At 52.6% G+C, this 22,081-nt stretch overlaps 6 protein-coding genes across 6 annotated transcripts; 2 read left to right on the top strand and 4 right to left on the bottom strand.

Moving 5' to 3' along the window:
- Positions 1-243: 243 nt before the first annotated feature.
- SEPMUDRAFT_44459 (acyl carrier protein) lies at positions 244-961 on the bottom strand (the record flags this gene model as incomplete). Its single annotated transcript, XM_016908929.1, has 4 exons — positions 244-368; positions 422-470; positions 527-607; positions 740-961. 4 exons carry the CDS (start codon positions 959-961, stop codon positions 244-246), a joined length of 477 nt encoding a protein of 158 aa, XP_016760989.1.
- Positions 962-3,604: 2,643 nt separating this feature from the next.
- SEPMUDRAFT_108312 (uncharacterized protein) lies at positions 3,605-3,952 on the top strand (the record flags this gene model as incomplete). The annotated part of the gene is made up of 1 exon (XM_016900731.1): positions 3,605-3,952. One exon carries the CDS (start codon positions 3,605-3,607, stop codon positions 3,950-3,952), a length of 348 nt encoding a protein of 115 aa, XP_016760990.1.
- Positions 3,953-4,006: 54 nt separating this feature from the next.
- Positions 4,007-6,931, bottom strand: SEPMUDRAFT_149407 (uncharacterized protein). The gene is made up of 2 exons (XM_016905534.1): positions 4,574-6,931; positions 4,007-4,504 (listed from the first exon to the last, which is right to left on the bottom strand). Exon 1 carries the CDS (start codon positions 6,923-6,925, stop codon positions 4,700-4,702), a length of 2,226 nt encoding a protein of 741 aa, XP_016760991.1. The 5' UTR covers positions 6,926-6,931; the 3' UTR covers positions 4,007-4,504; positions 4,574-4,699.
- A 1,494-nt stretch (positions 6,932-8,425) lies between these two features.
- On the top strand, positions 8,426-11,265 carry SEPMUDRAFT_149414 (NADP-dependent malic enzyme). Its single transcript, XM_016905535.1, has 8 exons — positions 8,426-8,538; positions 8,641-8,943; positions 9,036-9,139; positions 9,194-9,306; positions 9,362-9,440; positions 9,495-10,494; positions 10,554-10,891; positions 10,962-11,265. Exons 2-8 carry the CDS (start codon positions 8,651-8,653, stop codon positions 10,979-10,981), a joined length of 1,947 nt encoding a protein of 648 aa, XP_016760992.1. The 5' UTR covers positions 8,426-8,538; positions 8,641-8,650; the 3' UTR covers positions 10,982-11,265.
- A 185-nt stretch (positions 11,266-11,450) lies between these two features.
- Positions 11,451-13,627, bottom strand: SEPMUDRAFT_149416 (AMP-binding enzyme; the record flags this gene model as incomplete). Its single annotated transcript, XM_016905536.1, has 1 exon — positions 11,451-13,627. A coding segment is annotated over one exon (2,056 nt), but the record flags the coding sequence as incomplete, so codon positions are not given.
- Positions 13,628-14,202: 575 nt separating this feature from the next.
- Positions 14,203-21,643, bottom strand: SEPMUDRAFT_149418 (uncharacterized protein). Its single transcript, XM_016905537.1, has 3 exons — positions 21,375-21,643; positions 20,102-21,245; positions 14,203-20,044 (listed from the first exon to the last, which is right to left on the bottom strand). The coding sequence occupies exons 1-3, from the start codon at positions 21,470-21,472 to the stop codon at positions 14,420-14,422; spliced, it is 6,867 nt and encodes a 2,288-aa protein (XP_016760994.1). The 5' UTR covers positions 21,473-21,643; the 3' UTR covers positions 14,203-14,419.
- Between the last annotated feature and the right edge of the window lie 438 nt (positions 21,644-22,081).

Here is a 22,081-nt window from a genome sequence, read left to right on the forward strand (position 1 = left end):
TCTTGTGCTCTCCGCTCTTCGCTCTCCACTCTCCGCATCTTGAACAATAATTTACCCCAATCACGACGACCAGGAAGGATACTTTTGGTCAGAGCAAGAACAGACATCGAACTTGATGGTATACATCTATGGCACACTGCTCTGCTGGACTCGGGCTACAATGTACATTTGCCAATTCGAGAGCCCCCTCGCCTCCCTTCATGTGCCTCTCACATGCATCGACTGTCCCATCTGCCCCAATTGTCACTTCCTCTTCTGCCATTGATGTCTTCTAGTGAGCTGTAAACCATTAGCACGACTCTTGTAATCTTCACAGCAAGTGTACCTACCGTCTGGCTGCTTGAGGATGTAGTCTACGGCTTGGGTCACTGTATGCTGTTAGTAAACGCCAGTTTGCATCCTCCCAACGCGCTGCACATACCGCTGTGAATGGCATCGGCCTCTTTGTCTGGAATCTCAATGCTGAACTCCTATATCGCGTCTGTCAATGCCCCTTCCAGCCACATGCCGCTATGACGCCACAAACCTCTTCTATTGCCATCACCACCTCGACGGTATCCAAACTGTCCAACCCAAGGTCGTTCGTGAAGTGCGAGGACGCAGAGAGCTGGCATAATGATCAGGAACGTTACTGCAGAGTGTTCGACCGCGTGCCCTCTATACCTTTGATGGATCCTGAACCTGCATTTCTCATCAGTCCAATGCCTCTTGCGTCAAGTTACCAATATCTCTGTATTACCTTGTCGAAGTTCTTCAGAAGGTCCAAGATACGGCCAGTAACCTCCTCTTGTCCAAGTCCCGATGAGCTGGCATAACACCGTATCGCAGCGATTCTGGTCGCTGGGCTGGAGATTCGGGATGTGATGAAGGGGCTGCGAATAGCTGTGCGAGCGACTGGAGCAGCGCGGGCACCAGATTGTGCGGCGACTCGCGTAGCGCGGAGGAGGGCGGTGCGGAACATGTTGACAGCGACGTGTGGTGTGTCGATGTATGGAAGTGGTAGCGGTAGCAATCAATGTTTGACGACTCTGTGATGCGCCGTCTCATGCGGAAGCTCGTTTCTCGATGACTAAACATGCCAAGAATTCCAACTTCTTCCTTCTCTCCTCCATCCTGTCCCATACTACAGTGGCCATCGACGTCGACAACATAAAGCTCGCTGTCTATCGACGACAAATTGGTCGTTCGACCATTCCGGTATCCGAAATGCTCCAAAGCTGCCGCATCCCTCGAGGACGCGCCACTGCAGGCTCTTGAGCTCCGCAGAACGATCCGATGCTGTACTCGCGACTTTGGCAGCCAGTCTCTCACATCGATTTTTCCCCCAATTCCAGTCTGGTTTCTCTTTCGTTACAGAGGTACTGTGCGCCACAAATCTGCCATGAGAGGCCTCGCGAGATGGATGAGTTCGTCTCACTCCTCCCAATACAAACCGCATCCAAGATCATGCTGTGATCACGCGTTCCTCATGTGCTGTGGCATATGTGATGGCCAGCTCGACAAGCCTTCCACGGCTTGATGACGTGACGACTAGAGGAACCTTTGGCAACAAGTTGTTGCTTGATACTCAAGCAATTCATCATCCTGAATCGGTCATCACGAACCCCACCGAGCTTCCAGACACTAGCTGCAGATGTGACACTTTCGGCGTGTGGTCAGCGGATATTTGTCGCACGGAGCGAGAAAAATGGTACGACAGTCTCATTGTTCGGGTCCCGCATCACTGCTACGTTGGCATCGCTGTCTTGCACGAGGTTCCTTGATTGGCCACCTTCTTGGCATGCTCTGATCTTTCTGCTGTTGATTGATCCCACCTATGCCACGATAATTCTCAATCACAATAACCCAGACGCAAAGCCATAGCTGTATCTACATCAATAAGCTGTTCGCCAGGTACTGCCTCAGCTGGCTTACGGACTTTCAACCTCGCCGCGGGTGGGGACGGAGATGATTGTTGGAAGCAAACGGTGGTATAGTTCTACTTGTAGCACGGGGTCGTGTGTCTCTGCCACCGCGCCACGCAAGCGACCAACACGAGATGCAGTTCGGGTCTTCGCAGGGTCCGAACCAGGCAGTCATGGCTTTCCGCTAAATATTAGTGTAGCAACCATTGCCGACTGCACCTATTGCGAATGTATCACACACATTCTGCACATGCCAACCAGAGTTGTCTTGAAGTTATAGGAGCTGACAGTACGGTAGTGTTTCGGACTGGGACTTGCCCCTTGGATATAGTGTATACCAGATTCTGGTTCACAAGCCGCAGTCACCGTGTTAATTACTCTCGCTGGAGATCAATGACAACAACTGAATCTGCTATCAGGTCTTGAATAGATAGCTCAATGCGAAGTATTACTATCCAGTTGAATTATCGATAATTGAGATCTGATACCAGGTACCTGGTAGAATTAAGCTACTACAGTACAGTAGCTAGATATTGAGTTATATTCAATTGTCGATGATTTAACTTTATTTCTCGATACTTTAGCTAACTTTCACAAGCCAACCACCTCGACCTCCTACCTCCTACGCTTGGTTGTTCTATACTCTATCTTCCTGTCGCTCGTAACCTTCCAACTGAGGTTTACGTCTCCCCTCTCCCTATAACTAGCGTACCCGAATACCTACTTCCAATAATAGAGCAGACCGATTAGGAGACTATAGCAGTGCTAGTCTATCTTCGTATGGTTTTACAATATCTCCGACGCGTATTCGCAGACGAAACCACCCCTTTTTTCCAGCGGCACAATTGATCAGCAGATAGATCAGCAGAGACACTACAAGCAATACCTTTGAGTAGGGTAGCGACCAAGAGATAGACTGTGTAAAGACCACGCGCTCAGAACGATGATTTAGCTTGCGAATACTTGAAACACAGAAAAAAATACAGCCTCCAACAAGACTAGAAGCGCCGAAACTACCAAATTATCGACTGCGGTTGAAGTCTCGATCATACAGACAAAGTATTAATTATTCACTCACGAATGCCTTCACAGAGTTGCTGCTGTTCTTGAACAACTTTGAAACATTTCTTCGCGAGCGAACGGAACCCCTGGGATCCGCGAGTACGGTAGTCAAGTAGGTACAAATGTTAGGTTTCGAGCGAGCATTAAATAGCCGCAGAATCGGAAACTTAGCATCCGCCCATGTCATTTCATATCTCGTACAAACCTTCATCACGACCTCCGACGGTTGCAAAAAAAGGAAAGCAAATCTTGCTCCATACTAGTGATACCCACAGAAAGAAACAAAAAGAAAATGCTCGGTGTGAAAATTATGCCGTAGACCCGTGGTGGTGTGCAAAAAAGGGGGGTGAATGAAGACTTACATACATACATACCTGACATAGGTACCTACCTGACTTACATATTTCTTTGCTCCGCCCACTGCCTCCTACTAGGTACATACTTCCCTTACCGTCCCTGAAGCCAGACCCTCCACCATACCCCAATACCACCACTCCAGATTATGCGAACCTAGTCCGCATCCATCCATTTCGCCGACCTCAACCCAACAAACCAAACCAACCAAGCAAACAACCATCCAACCAACCAATAGAACCAAACCAAACAAGCAACCCAAAACCACCAATCAAACGCCCACCATGCCAGCCTCCAGAGCCTACCGCATCACAAAATTCACCCTTCTCGTCCTCTCCAAAGTTCCCGTCCCACACATCCCTCGCTCTCTCCGCATCACTCCCAAACAACAATCACAATCACAATCACAACAACAACAACAATTACCTTCCTCCAATCATCGTTCTTCTTCAAAGCGCAACAAAAGAGCTTCTGCTCCACCGGAATTTCTGCCCGAGAGAAGAGAACCCACGATTAGACCGGAGAGGAGACAATCTGCTCGGCAACGACAACGACAAGAACAACAGCAGGAAATGGTGGTGAGGAGGAATCGGCAACAGCAGCAACAGGGGGGAGGGATGGAGTTCTGGTGAAAGGATTTCTTTTATGAAAAAAAAAAAAAAAAAATTTAAAGGAGAAAAAAAAAAGGTTATTGGATTTTTCTAGCTCATCTTTCGATGAATGACACTTTTCTTTTCTTCGGCTTGGAAGGGGGGTCAGGGGTTTATCGATATTAAGGTACATATATGAGACGACACCAGTAAATTCTAGGGTTGCTTCATTTGAGGAAGGAAGAAAGGGATGAAAGGAAAGAACGAAGAAAGGGAAGGAATGGAAGGGAGGAAGGAACGAACGAACAAGAGGCTTTTTTTTTTCTCACGGCAACAACAGCAACAGCAAGGACAAGAACAAGAACACAGCTACATATATCGAAAGCGGGAGAGAGAGGGGACTTGGGCTTGGATACTGGGAATAGCGATGATGAGACTCACTCATACAGGTAGTCAGAAACGGATTCCTCCGATGAGCTCGGCCGGGCGTCAATTTGTCTTCTGACAGTGTCATTGAACAGCGGGCGATGGGATGGGTGCTTCGAGGGGTTCTGCGACATGAGACTGCACGTCACGAGGATGCCGAGGATACCGCTACATTAAGTCAGGTACTTAGGTATTGTTACATTTTGATCGTTCCTGAACGTCTGTGTGTTCGCTCACCGCGCCTTTGAATGCTGTTGCCCTTGGGCTGTCGTCTGTGTTCGACTCTGTCGCCGTCTGCTTCTTTTCCCCGCCTTCTCACATGTCACACATTCTCCTGTCCCGCCCCTCCAGGTACCGTACCCATCAGGTCAAGCTTCGAACGTGTGTGTCGAAGATGGCATTTCTCCAACCACCTGCATCAAATTCTTCGATGCGCTCTGGAGCTTTGCTAGCCTCCTCGTTCCATACCTTCACCACACTTCCAGGCGCATACACATTCTTGAACACGCCTTTGCCAGGCTGCGCAACGCCCACTCTCGTATAGACATCCGGATCGTCCGCTGGGGTGAGCCGAGCACTCACAGCCTTGAAAAACGTAAGCAAATCGTTAGGGTCAGCAATTCTCGTTGCCCGAAGACGCTCTCTCGCGAAGAGAATCTCGCGGTTGGCAGCATGGAAGAAGTCCGCCAGAGCAGAGGCCAGCTGCTTCTCCATGACTTTGCGAATGACTGGGCGCAGCAGAGGCTTGATGAGCCATCCGAGCCAGCTGAACTTGGACTTGCGAATCTTGTAGTTGAGCTTGTGGATATGTACGCGTACACCTTTGAGAGTCAAGATTTGCTCGAGACGTTCTTTCGCGATTTCAACATCGATATGGATGTCGATCCCCTTTTCGTCGAGCGCGAAACCTGCAATACCTTCATCTGCCAGACGGAGAATGCCCTTGTGAGCACGAAGCCAAAAGCCCATCTCATCGGCCTTGGCGGAAAGTCCATCAATCTTGATAGTGACAAGGTTGGTCATTGCGCTTGTAGTTCCGAATCTGGCCTTGCGGAGCTCGCAATCGTTGTATGTTTCCACCTTGAGCCGGTACGGGAGAAAAGAGGTCTGGTTGACTGTATGTCCCGGCTCGATGATGAGGTTTTCTAGCAGCAGATCGATCTCGGGTGTGCTGACCTCCAATCTCGGAATGGGCACATACTGGATAGCTGCGATGAAGAGTGGTATGAAGATATTGATGGAATCCTGAAGTAGTTCCGGGTTAGTGGCCTGGTTGATGGGGGAGAGAATCTTGAATATACGCAGACTCGTCTGGATCAAGTTGTTGATGTGCTCATCTCTGAGCACGCTGTAAAGAGTCGTCTCCAACTGCTGGAACAGAGCCTGAACATCTTTGCTCAAGTCGCTGCCATTGCTGGACTTGTTGTACTCGGCTCTGAGTTCTTTGAATTTCTCATCGGCGTGCTCCATAAACTGAGGATCTGTGAGCAGCTTTTGCAGTCCGTCACCAGCTTTGTTCAACGTGCTCTCGAATTGAGGGTCCTTATCCTTGTGACCGAGCACTTTCTTGAACAACGCCTCCGTCTTCTCCCAGTCCTTTTTGTTTCCAAAGCTGGTGATGAAGATCCAGATGTTGTGCGCTGCACGATCAAGCGCCTCATTTTCCTGCACATCCTTCTTAGCAACGTGGGCAATGTCCTCTGCGGCGCGTGAATAAACCAGAGCGTAGCGCTTGATCAGCAATGACAATGTCGACACAGAGTCGTTGTAGTCGGGTCGCTTCCTCAGCTTCAAGACAGCTTGCTGAAGGCGGTTGATCAACGTCTTGCCCTCGTCACCCTCCAGCTTATCCGCAGCGCTGTCCACAGTCGTCTTTGCCACTTGAGCTGTGCCGTTCGCGACGATCTGGGTCACATCCACCGCGTCCCCTGTCAAGTCCTGCGTGCTGGGCGCTGGCTGATCATCGGCACCTGGCTTTGCAACCTTTTGCTTCTCCTCTTCCGAAGGATCGACCTTGTTGCCCACCTCTTTGGCGACATGCGACAATGCGAAAGCAGAGTCTCTAAAGACCTCCTTGCCAACGGTGTTGAGGTCACTGAGAAAGATCCTGAAGTCAGAATTGGTGAACAGCAATCCTCCTACGGTTTGCAAGCTCTGGTATGCCGCCAGGGTGTCTGCCTTGGCTTTGGTCTTCTGTGCTCGCACAGTAATGTCCTCGACATCCACGGATATGCTGCTCTTTGACAGGAACCAAATGATGTCCTGCATCTGGTCCTTGCCATTTTTGTGCTGGAGCAGGTCCATGAACTGCTCCACCCATGTTCGCGTCTGCTTGATCAGTCTCCTGCCACTGTTGGACAGATCAGGGTGCTCGGGGTTGAGCACTTCGCTGGAGAGGAAAGTGCGTAGGTTGATGATGAGCTGTTCGGTCGAAGGCATGAAGCCTTTGGACATGGCGCGGTACATGTGGTACGAGTGGAGCTTCTGGTGCAGCTCCCGCTGCAGCGTGGTATCGTCATTGTACTGGGGCAGCAGAGGCTCGCGCTCGGCCTGATCGCCTTTGTTGCGGAAGCCAAAGCAAGATGCCATGCTGTGTGTGCTGTTGTGGTGGTGCTGTTGATGCCCGGAGCGGTGTTCGTGGTGGAGGTTGGGGGTGGTGGGAGAGCAGACAGCGAGAGCAGGCGGCGATGATCTAAGACAGCAGAAGCAGAACTACCTGTACTTGGACTTTGTCCCTATGATACCTTGGCCTGATAGGTACATGGGCTACTGGTGACGAGTGGAAGGCGCAATGGCTTGCCTCTTGCAGCAGCAAACCAAGCAAATCAATACAGTGGAGGTTACCCGCAGGTTCAATTGCCAACTCCTGCCTTCATACGGTAGTGAAAAGACGTAGGAGGTACGCGCGCATACTGACGTACTAGTTCGACTGCGACCGGACCGGGCTCCGTCCTCCACGGCATCACAGCAGCCTCAGGCCAAAAGTCATACAGTACATGTACCTCAGACAGGTACATATATGTAAGCAGCGGGAGGAGGTATATGTACCTACCTACAAGGCACCTCATCCTCATCACTCATATCAGGCACACATGTCATCAAATCTCCAAGGCTTGTCAAAAGCTTCCATTGGCTTGGTGGTCCACGGTGGTTGTGTCGACGAGGGAGGAGGTACAGCGTCGGAAGAAGGTAGAAGGGAAAAAGCAATAATACCATATGATACCTGTACCTTATTACTAAAACGGTGCGAGCTGCACGACGACCTCCGTGGAGTTAGGAATGCATTCCTCGTTGGTGTCGGTCTCCGTCGCCGTCCGGCACAGGTAATGAAACAAGAATAATAAAAAGATCTCGGAGCATGGTGCCTGGCCATGTGGCATGCTAGGCATGCTAGATAGGCATGGGGTCTCAAAGCAGTGTAGCTGCTGACGGGTAGCGGCACCACGATAATGGGTAGGGCTAGAAATGTTCAAAATTGTTCCTCAGGCTGACGCAGCCCTTCTCACCTGCACAACCGAACTGCACCCTGTCGTCTGGTCACCAGAAATGAGCATAGCCGATGCCCGATGGTCAGGTACAGCAGGAGTACAGTACAGTAGGTAAGCCTGGTAAGGTAAGGTGGTGAATGCGAGAACGATGGTATATCGGGCCTCTTCCCGTACACACATATCAGGTACCTCCGTGATCAATCATCAGGTATATGCGATTATGCGCAAATCCAAGACGCGAGGATATCGGGTCTCCTCGTACCTCCTCGGCCAATCACAAACATTCACACAGCCATTGAGTGGCCGTTTACCGTTGACGGGGCCCATTATGATCCAAGCAAACAAGTTCCATGATCCATCTGCCTCGCGTGCGCGACCCAGTGAGAGCCAACCCAGTCCAACAGACGATAGTTAGCGTGTAGTCGCTTTTTCCGGAAAGGGTCGTTACAGTAGGTCCACAGCTCTGTTCCGTGTATTGCAACTTGCGCGCAGTGCGCACGGGAACTTTTTTCTGTTTCACCACAATCACTCACTCAACACCATCATGGAATTAATCGCTCACTTCTTGCCCTGCCCGACTGACTCACCCCCAGCACTCTCCCATCGGTCGCATACCTTCCGTATCTGAGGACGAGCCCATTGGACCTTCCCTGGCCTGTGTACACACTTCACGGAGACACGGACGCACCTGCCAACTTATTATTACAGTATAAGGTATGTACCCGCGCGGTCTCAGCCCTGCACGCCGATCGCCACTTGCGTGTAATCCAGAGAACTAATCCTCCCCGACGCCTCCGGCTTCACCCTACAACCCAGCCCAGTCCATATGCCGCCCTTCAGTCGCCCGACCCGCCTACCGCTATCACTACTTATTATTCGCAACTCGACCTTCTCGTGTCGGCCTTTTAATTCACACCCACCACTGTTTGCGACTTCTTCTCCTCCTTCTCCTCCTCATCATACTCCTGCTGCTGCTTCACCTTCACCTGCATCGGCACTACGACCCTTCACCACCACCACAGCCATGACTGCTGCTCAGAGTGGCCTCGCACCACAAGCGAATATCAAGCAACCTGCTTCGCACCCGCTTCACCCAGAGAGAAGGGTCATCCCAGCTCCGTACGTTCGTGCCGATCTCTACATCATCTGCCGCTAGTACAATATTGTTCGGCCGCTATACCTCCCCATGCTGAACCACTTTCTCGCACCAGCTCCGACTATGACACCACCAACCCCAAGGAGACGAGAAAGTACCTGAGGACCTATGGTCTGACTCCACCTGCCGTCGAGACCTTCGAGAACCAAGCCAAGAGATGTGAGTCGAGACACTCGACGGACATAGGCCTCTTCACACGCTGATATGACTCAGGTCTGGCTGTTCTTGCTTCGAGGAGAACGCCCATTGAAAAGTACCAGTACCTCTCTGTTCTGCGGAATACCAACGTGAACCTTTTCTACCGTCTGTTCGCAGACAACGTCAAGGTCAGACATGGAACAAGAGCGTGGATGGCTGCAGGATGATCTGACAAGCTTGTAGGAGCTCACCCCTCTCATCTACACACCCACTGTGGGCGAGGCGTGTCAAAGATGGTCAGAACTATACACACAGCCCGAGGGTGAGTAGGCAAGTCCACCACGCGCAGTGGATTGCTCCCTAACACACCTGTTAGGTCTCTACCTCTCGTTCGAAGACAAGGGAAATCTCCACTCGGTGATCCGAAACTGGCCGCATGATGTGGAGATCACTGTCGTCACGGACGGTTCGCGTATCCTGGGTCTAGGAGATCTCGGAATCAATGGCATGGGTATTCCAGTCGGAAAGCTCTCCCTCTACACTGCATGTGCTGGTATCCACCCCATGAAGACCCTCCCACTGTGTCTCGACCTCGGCACCAGCAATGAGCAATTCCGAAACGACCCTCTTTACTTGGGTAGTCGACGCGACAAGGTGACCGCTGAGGAAGAGAAGGAGTTCCTTGACGAGATGATGGCTGCTCTTACCGAAAGATGGCCTTCGATTGTCATCCAGTTCGAGGATTTCAAAAACCCATTCCCTTCGCTCGAGCGATATCAGGATACATACACTATGTTCAACGACGACATTCAAGGCACCGGTGCTGTCATCACCGGAGGATTCATCAACGCCGTCAAGCAATCCGGTGTGAAGCCAGCGGACCAACGCGCCGTCTTCTTTGGAGCTGGCAGTGCAGGTGTTGGTGTCGCCAAGCAACTCACCGAATTCTTCATCAAGGAGGGGCTTTCCGAAGAACAAGCCAAGAAGCGATTCTGGCTCGTGGACTCACAAGGCATGGTCACTCTCGACCGCCCTGGCAAGCCCCTGGCCGAGCACAAGGTGTACTTTGCACGTGACGACAACGACGGCCAACAATTCGAAACCTTGGAAGAGACTCTCGAATACGTGAAACCCACCATTCTGATGGGCCTTTCCACAATCGGTGGAGCATTCACGCCCCAGATTCTGACGCGCATGGCTGAGCTCAATGACAAGCCTGTCATCTTCCCACTTTCTAATCCTTCTAGCAAGTCTGAGTGCACATTCGAGGATGCCGTCAAGTACACCAAGGGCCGATGTCTATTTGCCTCTGGATCACCTTTCCCCACTCTCACATACGAAGGGAAAGAGCTGACGCCCGGACAAGGCAACAACATGTATGTCCTCTGAATGTTTTCGAGTTTCTGCATATAGCATACTAACGGTATTGGGATAGGTACGTCTTCCCCGGCATCGGTCTCGGCGCGATTCTATCCAAGGCCGTGAACGTGACGCAAAACATGATTTACGCTTCGGCCGAATCTCTCTCGACGTCACTCACGAAAGAAGAGGTGTCTGATAATTGGCTCTATCCTGACATCCGTCGCATTCGTGAGGTCTCTGTCACTGTGACTCGGGGAGTCATTCGTGCTGCTCAAAAGGATGGAATGGACCGGGAACTCTCGCTGAGGAACTTGTCGGATGAGGACTTGGACTCCTACATCCGGGCTCGGATGTACGATCCTTTCACGGAGCACGAGAAGGTTGTGGAGGAGATCAAGGAATTGATCCCTGGTGCGTAGAATGTTCCCAAGTCTGCGACTGAGATCGTATGGGACGGGCATGAGAACTGATTGTGCCATAGGCGATCGAGCGAGATTATAGGTGGCCGATTTCTAGGTGGTTCAGGCCTTTTGCCAGGAATTTCAAAGTGTTTTCCCTTTGCATGCGACACCATTTTCCAGTGGGTCATTTTTCTCTCTCAACTAATGTTGTTCTTCTCTGGCGATGATGATATGAAGGGCTTGGTGTATCAAAAGGCCGTATAATATGGGCATGCTATTGGGGTTGTGAAGACCACCTGCCATGGGCTAGTCTCGAAGCCATAGTATCACATGTACAATACATGTACTATCTATCAGTGGCAATAATGACGGCAAGTTCCACTACAGTGTACTATATATATGTCGTTGGACGTAAAATCGGTGCCTTGGTTCTAGGAGCTTCACTACAGTGTACTCAGGTATGTCGTTGGACTTGGGTGGATTTTGCCGACTGAATGAATGAATGAATGAATGAATGAATGAATGGATGGATGGATGGTTCATTGATTGATTGATTGATTGATTGATTGGTTGGTTGGTACCGTATTACAAGTATGTATATAGAACATCCCGAGTCATTACCAGATTTTCAACAAAATGTTCTTCTTGTACCTCTATCTCTCTTCTCTCTCTCTGACCTCCAGTGGTCATCTACAACTTCGCCTTCAATTTCCTTCCTTCACCATTCATAAAATACTCTTTCGCAGCCAACTTCGCCTTCTCCACCACACTCGCATCCTCAATCGTCGCAGGATACACGACATCCTTTTCAAATTCCCCCACCATGGCATGTTCCACAATCTCCTTCAAACATCTCCTCAACGTCTTTCCCGATCGTGTTTTGGGAATGACTCCCGGTGCAGCGATAAATCCTGCCAAACTCGCAATGGGTCCGATATGATGTCGCAGTTTCGCATTGAGATTGTGGAGTAAATCTGCTGGAGGGTGTTCGATGCTGATCCATGCAAAGGGGACGTGGCCTTTCATGCTATCGGGGATTCCGACGACGGCTGCTTCGGTGATGTCGGGATGGGAGGAAATAGCTTGTTCGATGGCTCCCGTGGAGAGGCGGTGGGCGGCCACGTTGATCACGTCGTCGGCGCGAGACATGACGTGGACGTAGCCGTCTGTGTCAATCATGCCGGCATCGCCCGTGTCGATCCATTGGCCGTGGAAGCGTTTGAGATAGCCTTTGTAGAAGCGATCGGGGTCTTGCCAGAGTGTGGTCAGCCCGGTGGGGGCGAGTGGCATGGCCAGGACGATGTTGCCCATGGTTTGCGGTGGGACTTGTTTGCCGTCGTCGTCGACGATGCGGACGTCGAAGCCTGGTACGGGCTTTCCGGCGCTGCCAGGCTTGATGGGGAGGGGTTTGTAGAATGCTCTGTCGTGGAAGTCGAGGCCGGTGCCGGGTAACAGTGCAAGAGATGTGATGGGGGAGCCAGATTCAGACGACCACCAGTTGTCAATGACTGTGGCGTTTTCTGCACCGTACTTGCTGATGAGCTCGTGGTACATTGTGACAATCGCCGGTTCACTTCGTTCCCCCGCCAAGAATAGCGCGCGGAGGTGCTTCAGACCACCCTTCTCGCCACGCGTTCGAAAGAACTTGTTCTCCGGATCCTCTTTTCGGATTGCTCGAAGTGCGGTAGGAGCGGTGAACATGGTATTCACTCGATGCTCTTCCACAATTCTCCAGAATGTATCCGCCGATGGTGTTCCGACAGGCTTTCCTTCAAACAGCACAGTGGTCGCCCCTGCGAAGAGAGGACCGTAGACAATATAGCAATGGCCGACAACCCAACCGATGTCACTGGCAGTGAAAAGCGTATCACCGGGTCCTCGAATGCCAAACAAATATCGTACTGTGAAGTTGAGACCGACCGCGTGCCCACCAACCTCTCTGACCACGCCTTTCGGACTCCCCGTGGTTCCGGATGTATATATAATGTATAAAGGGTCGTTACTCTTGACCGGCACATTCTCTGCTCGTTGCCCCCGGTCTCTCGCAGATTTCACCAATCGTTGCCAAGTTCGCTCGCCCATCAATCGATCCGTATCATTCCACCGATGTTCCTCCCTCTGCCAAATGATCGTTCTCGCAGGTTTATGCTTCGCCTGTTCCACCGCCCCCTTCACCATAGGCTTATACGGCAACGGACCTTTTGCGCCCTCGATTCCGCAGCTTGCAGTTAAAATCACCTTGGGCATACTCGAATCGATACGCTGCGCCAGCGACGAAGCCGAGAAGCCTCCGAATACCACGGCATGCACAGCTCCCAGTCGTGCGACGGCGAGCATCCCAATTAATGCCGCTGGGATCATGGGCATGTAAATGATAACCACATCCCCCTTTTTCACGCCCTCCTCGCGTAACGCCCCCGCCAGAACAGCAACCTCCTCGTCGAGCGTAGCATACGAGATTTCCTCCTTCTTCCTGGTGACGGGACTATCCCACCTGATAGCAATCTGGTGTCCATGTCCCGCTTCAACATGCCGCGTCACCGCATTGTACGAGGTGCTGAGTTCGCCGTCGGGAAACCATTGCCAACTGCCATGCCGGGTGCCGTCGAGGATCGTCTTCGTCGTTCTCGTAAAGGCGGTAGTGGGAGATTTGTGCCACGCGACCTGCTCGGCCTGGTGCAGCCAGAACTTCTCGGGATCCTGTTGGTGAGCTACCCATGCGTCGTCCTGCTTATGGGGAGCCATGGGGGAGAGGGTGAGAAGAAGAAGGGTCTGCTGCTGCGGCAATGACAGTTGGGTACCTGTATTGTTAGTAGGATACAGCGTCACTTACATGTGCTGAGGGAGGATTGCAAAGCTTCATATGGGTTATATGAGCTCCTCGCGTCTGCCTCCTAGAGCATTTCGGTTATGAGCACTGGGCGCCGATACATCCTCGACCGGTCGAATGGGCAACATACAGAAGCGGTCCCTTCGAGGACGATCGGCCAGTGCACAACATCCCCGCAAACTCAACTTGCCCCGGATTTGGAGAGCTCTACGCCAAGACATTAGGTCAATCCTGCACTTACTCCATCCGTCACGCCTCAAGATTTCGTCTCCAACTGGAAATGTTCGGAGGTGCCAGATGGCGGCGATACTCTGCCCTTGACCAACTCGCTCACTCCTTCACACCCTCTTCGGGCGGCCTCTTATCCACTGTGGGAGGAGCCGGCGGGCAGGATATCCCCGCGTGGAAGTGATGGAATGGTAGGAAAAGGTCATGCTGCAAGGAAAAGAAAAAAAAGGGGACATAGCAATGGTAGCATATGATGAATCCGCGTCAACATTATTGTGCATTCATTATACATATCGTGAAACGAAAGAGAACGCCGCTATAACGCTACCATCCAATGTCATCATCCAGAAACGTTCAATGTCGTCGGTCAATCTGTGCACATCTTGGGCCGCCCCATAGGATGCGCCAAGCTCTCCTTCACCCCCCCACCCCCTTAAAAAAAAAAAGACAGTCGCCCTCAAAGCATTTTTGTCAACTGCATCACTTGAAGTAGCCGGCACTGCTGCCTTCGGTGCCACTTTCAATTGCGGCAGTAGGACAGTCAGTACCAAGCCCACTATCGCTTGGTGGAGCATAATATCCCTCCAGCTCCTTCTTGTCCATTTCTCCCATCACCTCCTGCACCGCAGCCTCAATCTCAGAAGCAGTGGCATCAATTGGAGCAACACTGCTGATCTCCGACTGCGCCTCAGGCACAGTGCTGAGACTGGAGCGAGGGAGATCTGAGAGCTCCGACTCGTTGATCGCACCCAGCTGCGCATCGCGTTCATGAGCTGGAGTCTGACCCAGCTGACCATTTGCCGAGCTTCCAATGGATGTGCGGCGGTCGAGGTCGGTGCCAGTAAGGTATGAGCCGTTGCTCAGATACGATCCGGTTTCGTAGGTCATGTCGCTGGGGGCCAGACTACGGCGGCGCTCATCCTCGTCAGGAGTCTCGCCCTCCTCTCCCAGATAGCTGCCTGTAGCGTAGGACAGGCTGCCATCTGTGCCAGACAAGTAACTTGTTCTGCGCTCTGTGCCAACATCGGAGCCAAACTCCTGGGGTGAAGCATCGGCCATATCGTCTTCGTCTGACAGCTCGTTCTCCTTGTTCTCCGCTGTGGACGCAAGAGAAGCGACGCGCTGTTTGCGCTCTGTCCACGAAGGCTTACGCATGAAGTTGTGCTTGACAGAATGGCTGCGCTTGACGTTACCAAGCCCACCGCCGTTCGCCAGGCTGGGCCTCTCAGCCGAGAACGCGTGCGCTCCTGTGGGAACGTTATGGTTGATCTGGTTGAGGGACATGATTCGTCGCTCAGCCGTGTTTGGTGCGATCATCCCGTTCCGCAGAAGACCAGGCCGTGCCTTCATGGCTAAGGCATGATTTGCTTTGATAGGTGGCACAGAAGAGGTGACTGTCTGGGCAGACACCGCAGAAGCATTGCTCGGCACACGAAGGTCGCGACCCAGCGGCTTCTTCTTCGGTGGTGACGAAGTCGGCTTGACTGACTTGGACAATAACAACATGCGAGACTGGTTCATGACCCCTTCCAGCATGCGTCGCTCGATGGCTGCTGCCTTGTTGTCCATATCATGCAGCTCGTCACGGCGAATGTGTATTGCAGTCTCCATAGCAGAGACATCGGCATGGAGACGCGACCTCTGTGTGGCGAGGGCCTCCTTCTCAGCCTTAAGCTGCTCAACGGCCGCTTGAAGAGACATCTTTTCCTCGTTAAGAACCGTAATGTCGGCTTCAAGCTGATCTTTGCGCTCCAGACGACGTTCAAGAAGAAGAGCGATCTCTTCGGCTTCTTTCTCCTTGCTATCGTGGTCATCTTGAATTTGTTTATTCTGAGCGGCCACGAAAGCAGACACTTCACTCGCAGTGGCCATGACCTTGGCGTGGATCTCGTCCAAGCGTTCAAGCTGAGAGGAGCGGTCCTTGGCCTCTTCGACATGTCCCATGAGTTGGTCAAGCTTCTCGTGGACAGAAGTGTCATCGTACTTCTCGGGAGGAGCAGGGGCTTCCACGGGCGGTGGCATAAGCATCGGCAAAGACTTTTCTAATGCTTCGTGGTGGGACTTGAGCCCGTCGGCGTGCTGAGTCTTGCTCTCTTCGAAACCAGCCTTGAGGACATCTTGCAACTCTCTCACTGCCTGAGCCTGCTCTTCCGCCACGGTGGATGCTTGTTGAGAGTGCTCATAGTGCTGATTGATCAACGCCCGCACTTCCTCCAGTGTGACCATGACGCGTGGGTTGTGGTCCGCCATGTCACTCTGCACCACATCGACAGCAGCAAGAACCTTAGCAACCTCTTCCCGAGTCGCGGTATGTTCGCCCTTGAGCGCTTCAGAGGTCTCTTCCAGCTTGGCCTGGGTTGTCTCGGCTTGAGCAAACACAGTCTTGGACTCTTCAGTCATTTTCTCGACTTGTGCAGGAAGATCGCCGATGAATGCAGTCAAGGTCGAGCCGAGTGTATCAATGGAGAGCTTGAGCTCGTCGGCCATCTCCTTCGTACTGCTGAGAAGCTCTTCCTGCTTGGAGACGTTCTCGGCCATTGCCTTCGACTTCTCCTCTGCAGCAGTCTGAGCATCGTCATATTTGCTCATCAGCGCATCAAAGGAAGTGTCAAGCTTCCCACTCAGTTCAGTGACAACAGCATCCTTGTGCTCGGACTGCTTCTCCAGCGCAGACTCCGCAGATGCTGCATGATCGACCTTGATCGCCTCGATGGATGTATGACTCTTTTCAAACTCTTCCTTCAATTTCTCCATGACCTCTTTGACTTCGGCCACGACAGCTGCACTATCAGAACGCTCCTCGAGACCCTTGAGTGTCACACCGAGCGCGTTAATGCCAGTCTCCCCTTCTGCGACCTTCTCGAGGAGCTCAACCTTGATCTCTGTAATGAGATTCTTGACTCCATCGAGATGTGTAATGGTGTCGTCGAATTCCTTCTTGCGATCGTCGAATGCTTTGGCAGTAACGGCGATATCTGTCTCGTAGCTGTCGCGCATCTTGTCATGGCTCTCGCGGAAATCGTTGATCAACCCGTGCAGCTGTTCCACGTCAGACTTGGTCGGAACAGTCTCTGGATCTGGGTTGTGCATCTCGCTGACAGTGGTCTTGATCTCGGTGCATAGGACTCCTAGCGCATCGAGATCAGCCTTCGTCACCAACTCAGGCTTCTCCTCTGCATCTTGAGCGGCGCTCTTCTCCTTGAGTTCGTCCATCATGGTCTTGATGTCAGAAGCAAGCACCTCCACCACGGCCACGTCAGCCTTGGATGCTGTCGAATTGTCAAGCTTTTCGCCAATGCCAATAAGCGCTTCATTCGCGACTGCCACGGCAACTTGTATCTCATCGAGATGATCCTTCGTGGCAGCAGTGGCGGGATCGGGTAAGACCATCTCATCCAGTTGAGCCTTGGTGTTGCGAAGCAATGTCTCAATGGCGTCGGTATCTTCCTTTAGAGCAGCACCTTCGGGACTTCGCTCCTCAGACTTCGACCCAAGGCCGACTACACTCTCCTGAACCTCACGAATTATGCTCTCCAGGCTTGTCAGATCTTCCTTGAGTGCAACGCCTTCAGGGACTTGGGCCTGAAAGGTTTGGCCAGGGAATTCCTGCACAGCATGGTCAATGGCTTCGATCTTGATCTGGAGCTGGGCAAGCAGCACTTCGATGCTCTCGAAATCAGACTTGCTGACACCACTGCTGGGCTTGGAGGCAGCCTCGGCTGCTGCAATATCCTCTGGCGACAACTCGCGCGTGAGGTCACCTGCGACACCATCTGCAAGAACGATTTCACCTCCGAGCGGCTCATCCGGCTTGCCGTCGACGGACTTGATTCTCTCCATTTCGGCGCGGAGATTAGCCAGGCCATCCTTTAGCGTTTCGAGAATCTCATAGTTGACAGTCTGGTCAAGCGGCTTATCAAGGGTCTTGACGATATCGGTTCGTAAGCTTTCCAGGCCATCGTTGATCGCGTCGAGCACTTGTCCCTGATGCTGCATCACAGTCTCTGGGTTATCGAGCTTCTTTTCAAGATGCGAACGCAAGTCATCCAAGCCAAGACGGACTGCATCGAGAACTTCTTCATTGTTACCACCGAGAACGACACTACTGGCGATAGAAGTGCGCAAGTTTTCGAATTCGCCTCGAATAGCTTCAAGCTGTTCGGTGGAGATGCCCTCACTTTCATGCTTGGAAACTGTGTCTTTGACCTCGTCGAGAGTCGCGCGAATTGAGCGCAGGGTCTCATTGTCGTCCTCGCTTGTTGATCGCTCGCCAGAGCCTCCGACGACGAGAGCACTGCCAAGTGAATCTTTGAAAGCTTCCAGTTCTTGCTTCACGGCAGCCAATGCTGTCGCAGAAGCATCGCCCTGGTCCGCCAGCATCTGCGTACGGAGATCTTCAATGGTCTCGCGGATGCTGGTAGCGATTTGATCCTTGTCGGTGTCGCTAATCGTGGCCTGAATGGATTCCTTGAGTGTGGCAAGCTCTTCTCGAAGAGCAGTGACCACCTCATCAGTAGCACCACCAGCCAGCGCACTCAACTCACTACCACTGAGTTTACCGTGTAGTACAGCCATGGAATCTTGTATCGTCTCCATGAGCTCGTTCTTGTCGGCGGCATTGGCGTTCAAAATTGCGCCCTTGAGCTGATCAAACTCTTCCTTCATGGCTTCGTTGAGGTCCTCATTGTTCACCAAATCTTCGCCGCGGCTTTCAAAGTGTGCTTTGAGGTCGTCTAGCCCTTCCTTGAGGACCATGATGACCGCAGTTGTCTGTCCGGCATTGGACTCTTCAACGTCTCGCACAGAACCAGTATCCTTGATCGCAGCATGCAGTTGCTCAAATTCAGCTCGGATGTACTCCAGCATATCGGCCCTACCGCCATCATGTGATGGTCCTTCAGCACAGAAGCCTTTGACATCTTCACGCAGCTGTTCCAGGCCGCTCTTCACGGTGTCAACGATTTCGTCCTTGCCGGTCACGTCTTGGGCACGATCAACATAAGTCTCGATTTCTCGCCGCAGTGACTCGAGGCCGTCTCTGATCGCATCCAGCACTTGTTCCGTATCACGGCCGTTGGCAGCAGAGTACTGTTTGAACTCTCCACGCATACCATCGATGAGGTCGCTAAGCTGCTTCAGGACTTGATCGCTGAATCCGCCGAAAGGATCGTCCAGGCCAGCTTTGACTGCGTCGAAGAGGTCATCGCGGCTGATTTCAAGTTCACGAGGAGCTGATCCATGCTCTGCAAGACCAGCAGTCACGGCTGCAAGCACCATGGCATTCATGGCTTCATGACTGACTGGCGCTTCCGTCGGCGAGGGCGTGAACTCGTCCAGTGCCTGTCGCACATTTCCGATGAGCTCCTCCTTGAGTTGTGCAAGCTGCTCTGCCGGTAAGGGAGCCTGGAAGTCCTTGAGCGCCTCTTGCATGACTTCGTAGATCTCACCCTTGTCAATCTGAGCAGGTGTTGGCTCTTCTCGGTTCTGGCGATACTCTTCGAGGCCCTCCTTGAGCACATTCAATATCTCATCGCGCTCGAGGCCAAATTGTTGAAGCTCAATGTTGGGCTCGAAGTCTTGTAGACCCTCCTTGACAGCGGCTAGGACGCCGTCTCGGTCCACGCCCACGTTTTCAGCATCAAGCTCGCGCGCCTTCTCCACGCTCTTGCCGTGCTCGACCAGGGCGTGCTGTACCATTGCCAGCATCTCGTCCGCGTTGGGACCAGATTGGGCGACTGTAAGTTGCTTGTAGGTGTCATCATCCTGATCTGCTCGCTGCTTCAAAATGCTGGCCAGATTCGTCTTCAGTTCTGCGACTCCCTCCTCGACGATGCGCTGCACTTCCTCGAGGTGTTCTGTATCCTTGCCGTCGTTTATCGATTTGTCCAGTGTACTATTGAGCTGGGCGTCGCCAATCTGATCCAGTTTCTTGCCGAGCTCTCTACCCATGCCAAGTACTTCGCCACGGAGATCGCGCACGAGACCCTTGACCTCAGAAGAAGTGCCACCAGAATGTGTAACAGAGTCTTTGATGCGTTGAAGAAGTCTGAGAACTTCTTCGTCGTTCGAATCACGTCTCGCGCTCGACTGGTTTCCATCCTGATGCTGAGGGGAATCGAAGTTCAGCCCATGCTTTGGTGAGCCGCCATCAGTAGTGCTTACCGGGACCAATGCCTGCGATTGAGATCGTTCTCTGATAAATGCCGTCAGTTCCTCGATCTTGCGCTTGGCTTCCTTGTTCTCTTTGCCACTCTTCTCCAGCAGCTCGGACAAAGTCACCAGAAGGCGATCCTGCCCATCCTTAGTGACCATCTCACGAATGATCTTCTCCAGCATGGCCACGCTGGCGGCACCCTCAACCGAGTATGGAGATGGAGATCCAGGACATCTTGGTTCATCTAGGAAACTGTGGGCGCTGGCGGCTCGTGGGACGGATGGAGGCGATCCAAAAGGTCTGCTATCAATGTAGTGACCAAAACTGCTAGTGCTGCGCGTGGAGCCGCCTACTGTGGGAGGCGGCAGAAGGCCCTGAGTCGACACCGTCGTTGCCAAATCGCGGAGACTCTTCCGGATGTCTTCGTCGCGAGAGTTTGTAGCCTCTTTCAACGTCAAGAGATCTGTGGCATTGTCCTTACTGCGCCGACTCAGGTTCTTCATCTCGTTCTGCAAATTGGTCGCGATGGTAGTCAGATTGAGTAGTTGGCTCGAGAAGTCGTAGGTTGTGTGCATGCGCGTGCCGGTTGGTGTGCTCGGTGCGTTTCCATTCGTGATATCGCTGAGAGGGGGGTCCGGCACCTGCATGGTTTGTAATGCCAGCATCGTCGCTGAAGGGGGGGTGTTCTCGCCATATATGGAGTGTCGTTGTCTTGTAGCCGGTCTGAGGGTAGGCGTGTCTTTCATGATGTCTCGCTCTTTCTCTGCAGGCGTCGGAGTCGTGCTACGCTGTGGCGTCGGCGAGAGGTCCTCGATACTGTTCATCCGACCTGGCATCCATGAGTGCCGTGATGAAGGACGCTCTTGGGGACGTTCTGGAGATCGATTCTCGAGGTAGCTGCGCAAGTCCTTGACCGGACTGGTTTGCAACGATTGCATGCGCTTGTGGTGCGCGCCCTTGACTAGACTTCTCTCATCACCGCTCTTATTCTGCGTATAGCTCGATATGGGCGCGCTCTCCCGTGCCTTCTCTACTATGGCCTTGGCAGCGGCGGCAATACCAGCAGATGTGTTGGCTTTGGTCGGCGACGAGCCTGTGGAGGGGTTGAGGGGCAATGGCGGCGGCGCGCGTTCGGGGTCAGAGCTGTCCCACCTGCGTTTGATTGCGGTCAGCAAGGTCATGATGTCCGAGTGTTGGCAGCCATGTCAAGTCGGTGCGGTGCGGTGCGGTATAGCACGCGCCTGTGTTGACACGGGCGCCAAACAAAGCGATTGTACTCACATGGGCACGCTGCCTCTACCGTCGGTGAGGCTGAAGGAATGCTTGTGGCCCGCAGCGCCGTCTCGATCGCTTGAGGCTTCCCTCTCGTGCCCGGACATGATGTGTCGCGGGCCTGGGTGGATCGAAGTCGAGCCGAGATTATTTGTTTGACTGGAATGCAGTCGCGTAGAATGCCCGTCTAATTGGCCTCGCTCCGGGCGTTCAGGTGCAGCATAGGTATGAACCAAGTCGTGATTAACCAGAACGCTTCAATGTAGAGGAAGTCAGAATGTTGGTGTATGTCTGTTTGGATGTTTCAACGAAAGCAAGCAAAGTTGGTGGTTCTGCCGTTGATAGTGAACTTTAGCTGTGTTGTTGTGATGATGATGTGGGGCGTTGCTATAGCGGGACGCTCCGAGCCCAAGTTGACCTGACTCGACGCCAAAGACGCGTCTCTGCGGCCTCTCGCTTCCATCTTTCTGTCGGGCATCCAATCCCATCCAATCCCATCCAATTCCATCCACCATCTGCTACCCAACAACCACTCAATATAGCACAAATAAGCCTCCGCGACGTGGCGACAGATATTGCTGCGGGTTGACTGAACCTGATACAGCGAAGAAGCAAAACCAGCTCTGCAGCTAAGAAATCGCCAAGTGGTATCTCGAGCCAACATGATACATAGGTAAGGTACTGTAGAGAAAGGCGGTCTGAGTGATGATCACTAC

This window comes from Sphaerulina musiva, assembly GCF_000320565.1.
Source record: "Sphaerulina musiva SO2202 unplaced genomic scaffold SEPMUscaffold_5, whole genome shotgun sequence".
NCBI classification, from domain to species: domain Eukaryota; kingdom Fungi; phylum Ascomycota; class Dothideomycetes; order Mycosphaerellales; family Mycosphaerellaceae; genus Sphaerulina; species Sphaerulina musiva.